We start from the raw sequence: 13,374 nt of genomic DNA on the forward strand, positions 1-13,374 counted from the left end.
GGACATCAAACTCAAGTGATTTTTTTTCCCCATCTACAATTACTATGTTTCTTGCCTCTTATCATTATCTCTTTGCAGTTTACATGAGTGTAAGATTTAAATAAATTAAGGTTTATTCTAAAACATCATAATGTTTTAGAATAAAAGGATATTGAAAATATAGTATTCTTTATGTGCCCTTATGAATAAAATTATCTTTTTGAGTAAATTGAGCTAGACAACTCTTCTAAATAATTTATATGTATTACTTAATCTTGATAATCCTCTATGGAGGATTTAAAATCTTCTCCAACAATACAATTTCCAAGTTGGATATTTTATTGTTATTTATGTTGTTATTATATATTTACTAGCTGCCATTTGTTGAGCACCTACACTGATGTAGACATGAGTCTCAATGCTTTACACACATTATTTCATTATTTCTCACTGTAGTATTTCACAGTCAATATTATTTCTCTTGGACAGACAGGGGAAGGGCAGAGAGTAATAGCAATTTCTCCAGAGTCATACAACTAGTAAAAGTTGGGGCTTGGGTCTCACTCAAGTCTGTCGAATTGTAATGTTTTTGCACAGGAAATACATAGATCAAATAGAAAAGCAAAAAGAGCAGGAGAATGTTTAGAAAGATCAGTTGCTATAAAGTATCATACAAAATAAGAAGCCCATGGTAACCTGTCTTCCCTGACTAATGCTCCTTTTGATGTGTCAGTATATTTTTCTGTAAATGGCTTAGATGATGTATAATATATATTGTATTAAATATATATACACAAGGTTTTTAAAAAATTGTTATTCTTATTGATAATTCATGTTGAATTCATATAGAAGTACCCAACTCCCTAATACCTTAGGTCACACCTAATTATGAGATACGCCCAAATATTGACTAATATCTCCTTAATCTTGAGAAATGTCATCTCTGTGAACCATGTAAATCATGCTTAAAAGAATAAATTATTGCTAGATTAATGGAAATCTTTAGTTTCCACATGCTTGAAAAATAATTCTGCAACTACTATTCTGTTTTTCTAATTAACATTCTAAAAAATATACTACCTTAGCATTTAATTAAAATATATAATTTGGGCGTTACACTATTAAAATCCTACTTTTCCATTTGGAATATTCAATTATACATTGCATTAGCAATTAATCAAAGATTCTTAGTCTCTTTTTACAAGATGATGTAAGATATTAAGAAAATGTATCCTGCCTTTACTTGTGGCTTTATGTTAACCTACTTTAAATGCGTAATTTTCCACTCTTTATTCTACCCTTCTTACTTACATCGTTATTTTTTCTCTTACAGTTCTTCAACAAGCAAAAATTACAACTGCACAAATCCCCCATTACCAATAAATTATAGGGCTCTGTGTTTACAACCATCCTGTTTATTTTGTAAAATGAATAGATTTACAATGCTCTTGGCTATAAAGTGAATATAGAATTTTTATAATTTTTTTGATATCTGATACATGAAGATAAAAGAGAAACCATTCATTTATCTGTACAATGAATAAAATGATCTTTTTTCTATCTCTCATCCTATCAGTTGTATTGCTTACATCTCCTATATCCCAGTCCTCATATGCAAAAGAGAGAAAAGTAGGGCCTATGGTTTTTCCTATAATAATGCCTTTTACCTAACCATGCTATTGTGGAAATTTTACTTTATTCCAGCAGAAATATTGAGAATATAAGAAAGGAGCTAAAATAATAAATAGTAAGGCAATTCCTCAAATAAAGAGATGATACCATAACTAGAAAATTTTAATGTAATTTTTTCACATTATTAGTATTTCTGTGCTTTGTATTATGTATTAAGTATTAATCAGATAACCAAAGATATATAAATGATTTGTTACCATTTCATATTATGAAACTTTCAAAAATATGTCATTACCAGTTTCACAGTGCCTTATAGAGTGGTATTTTTAAATACTATTGTAAAAAAATATAGCCACTTCAGAGAAGGAATGAGCCAGAGCTTAATTTTTGTCTTATTGTCTTTTTTGTCTATATCCCATTGTTTGCCTAGCATTATTCAAAGATAATGAAAATGAAACTTCTGTTGCAAAATCACCAAAGATGGCACAGCCCAGAAGAGATGATTACTTTGAAGGTATGGTTTAATCACAGATACATAGAAAGCCAAAAAAGATAAAAATGGAGTATGGAATTGTTGAATCACTATATTGTATACCTGAAACTAATATAACACTATATATTAACTAACGAATTAAAATAAAAAGTTTAAAAAATAAATAGAAGGATTAGTAGGGAATAAAGATGAAGATGGAAAATTGTATTTAAAATAAAATTTTAAAATCCTCAGTAGTCGTAAAGTACACATGTAAAAAAATCATATATGAAATATAATTAAATAAAAGTCGAAATGTGGTTCTTAGAGCTAAAATACCAATATAGTGTGTTGAATCATTGGCACAGTAGTATAGTATTTGTATCAGTGCTTCTATAACTTTAAATTTCATATATTTTTATGTAAAAGTCTTATAAAGCTGTTTCATTGATATAACTAATTTTGCTTAAATTTTACACTGACTGATAGATAATATTAGCCTATATCAATGGAAGTGAACCCACATGGAAATGATATTCTAACATATTTACTTTACTGCCAGTATACACAAATTGCATTACATATTATAAGTTAAACTCTGGAATTTTAAATATTTTACTATATGTGAAGCTTGCCCTACTCATTTTGGGGTAAAGGATTTATACATTTAAAGGGCAGATTATATTTCTTATTTAAGCATTTGGAAGAATTATGGACTTATATTATCAAACAAATATTTAAATATAATAGAGAAACAAACATGACTTATAAGTTTGCCATTGCTTTTTCTTTAATAGTTAAATGTTCATAATTATGTCTATACTTTTGGATGATAATTTATAATAGGAAAAAATATATTTGAATGGAAGTGGGCCACTTAGAATTTTAAATACTTTGTCTTTTAAATAAAATCTTAAATTTTAAACATTATTTTAGTATGATTGCAAATAGATACTTTGATTTACATTTCTACTTAGTAATGTCTCAAACTAAAGAAAAATTTGACTAACGTCAGTTTTATAATTTTCTAGAGATGCCTTTTAAATATGTAGCAATGGAAGACATGGGGTATAGAATTTTCTTTAAGGCATATAGTAATAAATATATACATAAGAAGATAGGTAAAACAAGCATAGCAAAGTATTGAAATTGTTGGATCAATAGATGATGGTATATGGAGGTTTACTCTATCAGTCAATTTTTTTAATATTAAAAATTTTCCAGAGAAAAACATTTTAAAAATTTGGTAGCCATTGAAGGTGTCAAAAAACAGTATTAAAAAAAAAAAGTCTTATCAAGTAGTATTTTAATACAATTAAAATATGTTTTCAATAGAAAATAAAGCTTGGGTTCTAATCACTTAATTATCTTATTACAATGTTAATTTCACCAATTCACTGTAAGAGTCAGAAGTCTGCTGAAATCAATAACAATACCAGAGATATTACCTATTAAATAGAAGGATTGTTACTTTACAAAGACATTGCCTAGTAAGAAAGATAAAGGGGGCATTTTTGCCCTTTAAATTAGCATGCATCTCAGCATTAGAAGGGAGAAATCTGTCCGAGCATGTTCTACTGCATTATCTCTTGTTCTGTGAAATGTGAAGACATGTTGTCATCTAGAATAGTATATATGCTTATATGGTATATTTATGGATTTGTGTACTAATATAAAATATACTAGGAATAGTTCAATTAGCAGTAGAAATAGAGTGGCCTGTAGAACATGAAACATTTCTGTGCTTCATGATATGAAGTTATATGTTTTTGTTTACTTTCCCCTATATGAATTGTGTTTGGTTTAGTTTCCTTTTTCCCCTGCAACCTCAAGTACATTTACATTTCATTCATTTCACTTAATGGTCACTATGTGTGTACCAGATACTCTAGTGACTGATAGGTATTTTCAGGGTTGGTGGGTTTGTTTTTATTTTTGTTTTGAAGAAATGGGTTTGGCAAAAACAGTTGTACATTGAAAAACGTTTTTTCTTCAGCCAGTATGTTTATTCCTGTCTTCTTTTTTTTTTTTTTTTTTTTTTTTTTAAGAGGAAAAGAGTGAGGCAAAGTTAATTTGATCATTGTTGGCTTGTTGGCCAGGTTGAATCCTGTGGTGTCCTCACCTGCTGCTGGCCTCACAAGCCTCCTAGACTCACACTGTTTTGTAACTGGCCAGGAAGACCCGTAGACTTCCACATTAGTAGCCTGACTCACCCCAGTTTCCCAGTAGAGGGCACATTTTAAAATCAGGTCTTTTGAGATACATGAATTATATAAAACATACCAGATTTAAGAGTACATGTCAATTAATTTCAATATATTTGCAGTTAGGGTCACCTGGGTGGCTCGCATTGAGCATCTGCCTTCAGCTTAGGGCGTGATCCCGGGTCTGGGGATCAAGTCCCACCTCAGGCTCCCTGCATGGAGCCTGCTTCTCCCTCTATCTATGGCTCTGCCTCTCTCTCTCTGTGTCTCTCATGAATAGATAAAATCTTTAAAAAATTTTTGCAGTTATACAATCTCATTGTAGAATATTGGAAGAACTCTTCCTCTAAAAAATCCAAATAAAATTAATAGTTGGGCATCTTACTCCACCAAAAGTGAGGGAGACCAGAATTAAACTTCATTGTAGGTTTAGGCTGAATGATTCTATATGTAACAGCATCTCAGCACAATGGCATGCCAGCACTGTTGTATTATTTCCTTGGTTTTGTTGGAATTAGATGATATGATTTGACTATTTCTCTCTCTAATTTCCACTTATTTTATAATAATATTGTCTGATTTTTTTAAAGTTGAATTTAAAATATTTTCTTCTTTACTTTGTAATATTATTTATGGGGGTTTCCAAGATTTCTCTTATAAATTGTACTAAAATTCTTTTATTACTATTGCTGCTTTTTTCTGAATGTCACTAGCAGGACAAAGAGGATGGTGCATATCCTCTATTAGGCAAAGAAATGTTGTTAAATTTAATGAATATTTAATGAAATACCAAATTATATTAAATGATATAAGGTAAAGAATTATTCCCTTTTAATAGTCCATGTTTTACAAAATATCTTTCTTTTGTTTCAGGTTTTTAACTCTAGTTAGTTAGTAGTGGAATATTGGTTTCAGGAATAGAATTTAGTGATTCATCACTTACATGTAACACTCAGTGCTCATCACAAGTGCCCTCCTTAAAACCCATCACTCATCTAGGCCACCCCCCCCCACCCACTCCCCACCAGCAACTCTCAGTTTTGTTCTCTATAGTTAAGAGTCTCTTATGGTTTGCTTCCCTGACTTTTCCCCCTTTCCCTATGTTCATCTGTTTTGCTTCTTAAATTCCACATATGAGTGAAATCATATGCTATTTGTCTTTCTCTGACTGACTTGTTTTGCTTAGTGTATTACATTCTAGCTCCATCTACAATGTTGCAAATGCTAAGAATTCATTTTTTTTTCTGATGACTGAGTAATATGCCATTGTATATATACCACATCCTCTTTGAATGAATACCTTAGAATGGATATCTTCTTTATCCATTCATCAGTCAATGGACTTTTGGGCTCTTTTCACAATTTGGCTATTGTTGATAATAACTGCTAAAGATATTGATTGGGGTCCATGTGTCCCTTCGAATCGGTATTTTTGTATCCTTTGGATAAATACCTAGTAGTATAATTGCTGGGTCTTAGGGTAGTTCTATTTTTAACTTTCTGAGGAACCTCTGTACTGTTTTCCACAGTAGCTGTACCAGTTTGCAATCCTGCCAACAGTATAAGAGGATTCCCCTTTTTCCCCATCCTTACCAACATCTGGCAGATGTGAGATGAGGTATCTCATTGCTGTTTTGTTTTTCGTTTTTTTTTAAGATTTTATTTATTTATTCATGAGAGACACAGAGAGAGAGGCAGAGACACAGGCAGAGGGAGAAGCAGGCTCCATGCAGGGAGCCTGGTGTGGGACTCGATCCAGGGTCTCCAGGATCACGCCCTGGGCTGAAGGCAGACGCTTAACTGCTGAGCCACCCAGGTGTCCCTCATCATGGTTTTGATTTGTATTTCCTTGATAATGAGTGATAGTGACCATCTTTTCATGTGTCTGTTGGCCATTTGGTTGTCTTTTTTGGAAAAATGTCTAATCATTTCTTCTGCCCATTTCTTAACTGGATTATTTGTTTTTTACGTGTTGAGGTTGTTAAGTTTTTTATAGATTTTTTTAAGGTTGTATTTGAAAGTAAGAGCATATGCATGAGCCTTGGTGAGGGGCAGACAGAGAGGGAGAAACAGACCTCCCTGATGAGCTGGAGCCCAACACCATGGGGCTCCATGTATCACACCATACAGAGCTCAACCCTATGACCTTGGGATCAGGACCTGAGCTAAAGGCAGACTCCTAACCCATTGAGCCACCAGGTGCCCAGTATAGATTTTGGATACTAACCCTTTATCTGATATGTCATTTGCAAATATCTTCTCCCATTCTGTAGGTTGCCTTTTAGGTTGTTTTTTTTTTTTTTTTTTTTTTTTTTTTTTGTGGGAGGGGGTTGCCTTTTAGTTTTGTTGATTGTTTCCTTCACTGTGCAGAAGCTTTTTATTTTGATGAAGTCCTAATAGTTTATTTTTGCTTTTGTTCCTCTTGCCTCCTGACACATGTCTAGTAAGAAGTTGCTACAGCCAATGTTAAAGAGATTGCTGCCTATGTTCTCCTTTAGGATTTTGATGATTTTCTGTCTTGAATTTAGGTCTTTCATCCATTGTGAATTTATTTTTGTGCATGGTGTAAAAAAAAGTGGTCCGGTTTCATTCTTCTGCGTATTGCTGGCCAGTTTTCCCAACGTGTTTGTTGAAGAGACTTTTTCCCATTGGCTGTTCTTTCCTGCTTTGTCAAAGATTAATTGACTGAATAGTTGTGGTCCATTTCTGGGTTTTCTTTTCTGTTCCATTGATCCATGTGTCTGTTCTGTTTTTGTGCCAGTACCATACTGTCTTGATGACTACCAGCTTTGTAATATCACTCCAAATCCAGAATTGTGATGCCTCCAGCTTTGTTTCCTTTACAAGATTATTTTGGCTGTTTGGTTTTTGTTTTTGTTTTTTGTTTTGTTTTGTTTTGCGTTTTTTTTTTTATGGTGCCATACACATTTTAGGATTGTTTCTTCTAGTTCTGTGAATATCTTTCTATTTTACAACGTTCACTAAATGTTGACAATTTATGTCTAACTGCCAGATTTTGAGCTTTAGCCTAATGAAGGCTGGGAAACCTTTGACCACATCTGCTCCCAGTATAACCTCATACATATGCTGTGCTGTGTGTTAGGTATCAGTAGTCTGAGGACTTTACAGGTTCAGCATTGGCTTACTTGATTTGTTATTCATAATTTATTTAATGTTAGATAACTGTTTTGGTTATCCTGTATCACCCATAATTCCTCCTTTGCTTTCAATATCTGATTTTGCTTTAGAATTTGAAACACGTTCCTGATTATTACCTCAAAGATCTCCCACCATGTTTCCTTTTTTATGTTGAAATGCTCAATTTAGAACCCTGACATTACTCTTCTATAGCTATCACTGGTATGAAAAGAAGCCTAGCATAATGGATCTAAGCCTAGATTCCTGAGTTAGTCTAACCCAGACTGAATCTTGATTCCATTTATTGGCTGTGTGGCCTTGGGGACATTATTTAACTGACCTGCTTAGAATTATTTTTCACATGTAAAATTGGATACTAATAGTACCTAGTTGCTGGGGATTACATGAGTTCCTACTTGTGAAATGCTGGAAACCCACAGTATGAATACATAGTTAAACCCTCGAAACTTGTAATCATTGGCAGCAGTCATTTTAAAAGTATAGCTTTATTTTTTTTCCCTTGTTTGCAGTTGGTAGTATTTATTGTACTTCTTGCTGGGTGCAGTGCTAAGAGTTTTAAATTCTCTGACTCAATCTTCTCAAAAACTCTGAAGGAAGGTATTGTAACTGTCAACATGAGGAAACTGATTTTGAGAGTTTGATAAGTGATCTGCCCGAGGTCATACAGAGAGTAAGTGGCTGAAAGGGAATGGAGATAATTTCTTCATCAAAACAATGCTAGCAAAAATCAAACAAAATGCAGACATTGAAGAGTGACAGTTCTTGGATAACCCTAAAATGTATGTACAACTTAGAACTAAATATTTAAGAAAAAAAAAAAAAGACTAATTAATAGGTTAGGTAAAACTCTGGGAAACTGATAATCAATTTTGTTCTTTATTACTTTCTCATAGCTTGCACTGATATAAATTAAGAAACAATTTGGTACCAACACAGCGATGAATATCTGATTTGTGCCTTGTAATTAGCTCCTACCTTACCTCAATATTATTATTATTATTATTATTATTATTATTATTATTATTACCTTACATTGCTAAGGACCAAATCTATTAGCTCTAAGGGTAAACTCACTTTCAATCACCTATTTTAATTTTCAGATAGATGAGAACATCTCCACACAGTTCAAAAGCTGACACTATATTTTTGCTTCATTTACTCTTCATATTTATGCATAAATTAAATGACTTTCTTGCCCTAATCTGCTGAAATTTTAAGATTTGCTACTTCTAAACTAATGCCAAATTCAGACTTTTGGCTTTAGCCAAGGAAGGAAGCTAGACAAGCCAGGGGGAAAAAAAATTGGATTTGGCCCAACAACCTTCTCAGAGAGGCAAGTTTTGTCTTAGTTCTTCCATTCCCTGGGACATTTTACTTGATTTTAATGTCAGGTTTTCTTAATTCTCAGTCTGGTGCTGTCATCACTAGCATGCTTTCTATTTCTCCTCTTATAAAACTGAAGATTTACACATACCATATGTCCTTTTACATCATAGATGTTAAAATATTTTTGTATTAAATTTTTGAGCATTGAAGACTCAAAAGATGTTTAACTTTTATGATTTTTTTTCTACAGAGCATTTCTAATCAAACCATCTTCCTTTGTGGTATTCTTTATTGTATGATTACAAGCATTTTCTTCTCCAGCTTTCTTCCTTTTAATACCAGCTTAGGGCACAGAGTCACATGATGTAGATTGTGTTAAAGTAGGTCTTGTATTTCCAATGCTGCATAGAGGAATTGCTAATAGCACCAATGCGATTAAATATTAAGGACTGGTAAAATAAATGCAAGCAGCCAAAAAATACCTGAAGTCATGCTCTAAAGTCATTGATTTGCAATCTTATTTCTACTGAACAAAACTCAATATTAGTCAAAGTAGACAAGGGTATGAATATTCATAAAATGTGATCTGTCCATCAGTATCTCAGTTTGTAACAACTATACTTTGAATTACTCTTTTCCTGCTAAATTTTAAGCTCTATGTATCTCCGTAGTATTAATGGCCCTTACGATAATACCTAATGCATATTGATGCTTCATAAACTTTCTTGGTGAATAAAAACACAAAAGACAATACCTTTAAATAGTTTCAAATACAGATGGAGCTTCAAGATGCTTATATAATGTCTTTGAATATACTGCTTCCTATGATGAAGTAGATTCACCATTCTATGCATTGCAGGAGATCTCTTCACTTAGCTAATACCTGTCATTTCAGACATTAATCTTTTAAGAAAACTTTTTTGATTCTAGTTTGGAACACTGCTCACTGTGCTTCCCACAGCACCTTGAATAAAATTTTATCCATCATATGATAAAATGTAATATAATAGTCTCTTTACTCTTGCTTGCCGCCACTTGTATGAGGCATTGTTCAATGTATTTTATCTATAACAAGTAATGAAATCCTCACAACAACATTTTGAGGTAGGAAACAAAACTTTTTCTTATTAGAAAAGTGAAGATCTGCCTGCACTTACAAAGAATTAAAGACCAATTAGCAAAATCTTCTCTAGTTTTTGTATGAACATTTTTTTTCTTTCATTGACCAATAAAAAAGGACTTGGAGAAAGTCAACAGCAAAAATAAATAAAATTAAAAAGTAGGTGGGAAGCCCAACTTAGAGATAATGGAAGATCAAGAGCTATATTTTAACCTCTTTTAAAAAATTTAATATGGTAGCTTTTTATATAACTAAATATCTAAAATCTTTCCATGACCTCTCATTGCTCTTAGAACAAAAGCTATCCTCCATATCATGGCCCACCTGACTGTAAATGTCAGATCCCTTCTCAGTTCCTCATATGATAAGAAATGTTTTTGCCTTGAGGCTTTTGTACTTCATTGTTTTGCCTGGAAACTCTGCCCTCCACACTTTGCACAAATATTCTCTCATTGTTTAGTTTGTGTTTCTAGTCCCATGAGAGAGCCTTCTCTTGTAACACAGCCTAAGTAGCCTTTTCCTCTCTACTTGGTTACTCAATCACACAGCACCTGCTCCATTCATGGTATTTATATGCTATTGTCCTATTTATTAATTTAAATTGTTACTTATGGGGCAGTTAGTTAAGCGTCTGCCTTTGGTTCAGGCCCTGATCTCAAGGTCCTGGCATGGAGCCCTGTGTCAGGCTCTCTGCTCAACGGGGGGTCTGTTTCTCCCTCTCCACCTCTCTCTCTCAAATAAATAAATAAAATCTTAAACAAAATAAACTGCTATATGTTATCTTATATGTTATTTTTCCACTAAGAGAATGTAAGTTTCATGAAGGGACTTCATAAGTTCTGTCTGACATGGTTCTTGTCAGACAGATCTTATTCAGTTATATCTTTAGCACTTAGAGTAGAGCCAGGTATATATTTAGTACTCGATAAATATTGAATAAGAAAGAAAGGGATCCCTGGGTGGCGCAGCGGTTTGGCGCCTGCCTTTAGCCCAGGGCGCGATCCTGGAGACCCGGGATCGAATCCCACGTCGGGCTCCCGGTGCATGGAGCCTGCTTCTCCCTCTGCCTGTGTCTCTGCCTCTCTCTCTCTCTCTCTCTCTATGATGACTATCATAAATAAATAAAATTAAAAAAAAAAAGAAAGAAAATATGTGTATGTGACATGCTTATAATTAAAACTCTCTAAATATATTTTAGATGCTATCTTGCTATTTTTTAAAAAATATTTATTTATTTATGATAGTCACAGAAAGAGAGAGAGGCAGAGACACAGGCAGAGGGAGAAGCAGGCTCCATGCACCAGGAGCCCGATGTGGGACTCGATCCCGGGTCTCCGGGATCGCGCCCTGGGCCAAAGGCAGGCGCCAAACCGCTGAGCCACCCAGGGATCCCTATCTTGCTATTTTTAAATATAAGGTTCAGAATCATTTTAATTTTCTACAGAAAAAAAATCTGATTAGGAATCCTATCCAGTAAAGAATGAAACAAACTATTTTTTTTAATTATCTGTGGATAAGGTGGATTCAGGAAATGGTAATCCCAGGTCAGAGAGGAGCTGCTTAAACTCTTCTTTATCCAAACTTCTTTATGTAAATAGTTTTATTTTTCTGCTTTCCCCCCAAATTCAACCAAAAGAGAACATTCGGTATTCTATAGTGTGTGTGTATACATCTTCTGTATATATGATTTACATATTTATATATATATACACTTCAAAAAAAAAAAAGAAAAAAGAAAAAATCTGGTCATACTCAAATCACAGGTCATTTTGGCCGTTTGCATGCAAAAATTGCAGAAATTTCATCTGTAATATTAACTCCTAACAACTTAATGAAAGTTCTTTAATACTATGGTTTTAATACGTGTCATGTGTGTATACATGTATATATGGTGCATATATGATTTAAAAAATGGGAAAGTTACCTGGGTGGCTTAGTCAGTTAAGCCTCAAACTCTTGATTTCTGCTCAGATCATGATCGCAGGGTGATAAGATGGAGCCCCAGGTCCTACTCATGCTCAGCAGGGAATCTGCTTGTCCTCCATGCCCCCCTCCCATCCTGCGTGCATGCATTCACAGGCTCACTCTCTATCTAAGATAAATAAAATCCTTAAAAAACTAAAAATGGGTTTGTAGTACAACTTGAAATCCAGCATTGTGAGGCCCCTGGATTTGGTTTTCTTTTTCAATATTCCCCTGGCTATTTGGGGTCTTTTGGATTCCACACAAATCTTAAGATTATTTGTTCCAACTCTGTGAAGAAAGTCCATGGTATTTTGATAGGGATTGCATTGAATGTGTACATTGCCCCGGGTAGCATAGACATTTTCACAATATTAATTCTTTCAATCCATGAGCATGGAATATTTTTCCATCTCTTTGTGTCTTCCTCAATTTCTTTCAGAAGTGTTCTGTAGTTTCAAGGTATAGATCCTTTACCTCTTTAGTTAGGTTTATTCCTAGGTATCTTATGCTTTTGGGTGCAATTGTAAGTGGGATTGATTCTTTAATTTCTCTTTCTTCAGTCTCATTTTTAGTGTATAGTAATGCCACTGATTTCTGGGCATTGATTTTGTATCCTGCCGCACTGCTGAATTGCTGTATGAGTTCTAGCAATCTTGGGGTGGAGTCTTTTGGGTTTTCTATGTACAGTATCATCTCATCTGCAAAGAGGGAGAGTTTGACTTCTTTGCCAGTTTGAATGCCTTTTATTTCTTTTTGTTGTCTGGTTGCCGAGGCTAAGGCTTCTAGTACTGTGTTGAGTTTACCCCAAAGATACAGATGCAGTGAAAAGCCAAGACATCTGCACCCCAATGCTTATAGCAGCAATGTCCACAATAGCCAAACTGTGGGAGGAGCCTCAGTGTCCATAGAAAGATAAATGGATAAGGAAGATACACACACACACACACACACACACACACAATGGAATATTACTCAGCCATTAGAAATGACAAATACACACCATTTGCTTTGACATGGATGGAGCTGCTTGGAGGGTATTACGCTGAGTGAAGTAAGTCAATTGTAGAAGGACAATCATTATATGATTTCACTCATATGGGGAATATAAAAAATAGTGAAAGGGATCATAGGAGATAGGAGAGAAAATGAGTGGGAAAAATTAGAGAGGGTGACAAAACATGAGAGACTTCTAACTCTGAGAAACAAACAAGGGGTAGTGGAAGGGGAGGTGGGTGAGGGTATGGGGTGACTGGGTGATGGGCACTGAGGGGGCAGTTGACAGGATGAGCACTGGGAGTTATACTATATGTTGGAAAATCGAACTCCAATAAAAATATTTTTTAAAGAAAAAATAAATAATAAAAATAGATTTAAAAAATAAATAATAAAAATGGGAAGGGAAAAAAATGGGAAGGGATTTCAGAACTCTTAGAGTTCTTGAAATGAACCATGATATGTAGGCTTTACATTTTCTTTACTTTATATTATTTACATTTCTACATTTACATGTAGATTTT

At 33.9% G+C, this 13,374-nt stretch overlaps 1 protein-coding gene across 18 annotated transcripts in view; it reads left to right on the plus strand.

Annotated features, from left to right (window-relative positions):
* Positions 1 to 13,374, plus strand: part of LRRIQ1 (leucine rich repeats and IQ motif containing 1) — a 214,991-nt gene that overhangs the window by 106,506 nt on the left and 95,111 nt on the right. For all 18 annotated transcript variants that reach the window (XR_004805254.2, XR_004805255.2, XR_004805257.2 and 15 more), the window contains one exon: positions 2,042 to 2,125. Coding sequence is in view for 14 of the 18 variants with exons in the window: in XM_049094257.1 (XP_048950214.1) it covers positions 2,042 to 2,125 (84 nt within the window). In the remaining 4 variants the exon portion in view is untranslated. The remainder of the gene's footprint in view (positions 1 to 2,041; positions 2,126 to 13,374) is intronic.

Source organism: Canis lupus, chromosome 15 (genome assembly GCF_003254725.2).
Source record: "Canis lupus dingo isolate Sandy chromosome 15, ASM325472v2, whole genome shotgun sequence".
NCBI classification, from domain to species: domain Eukaryota; kingdom Metazoa; phylum Chordata; class Mammalia; order Carnivora; family Canidae; genus Canis; species Canis lupus.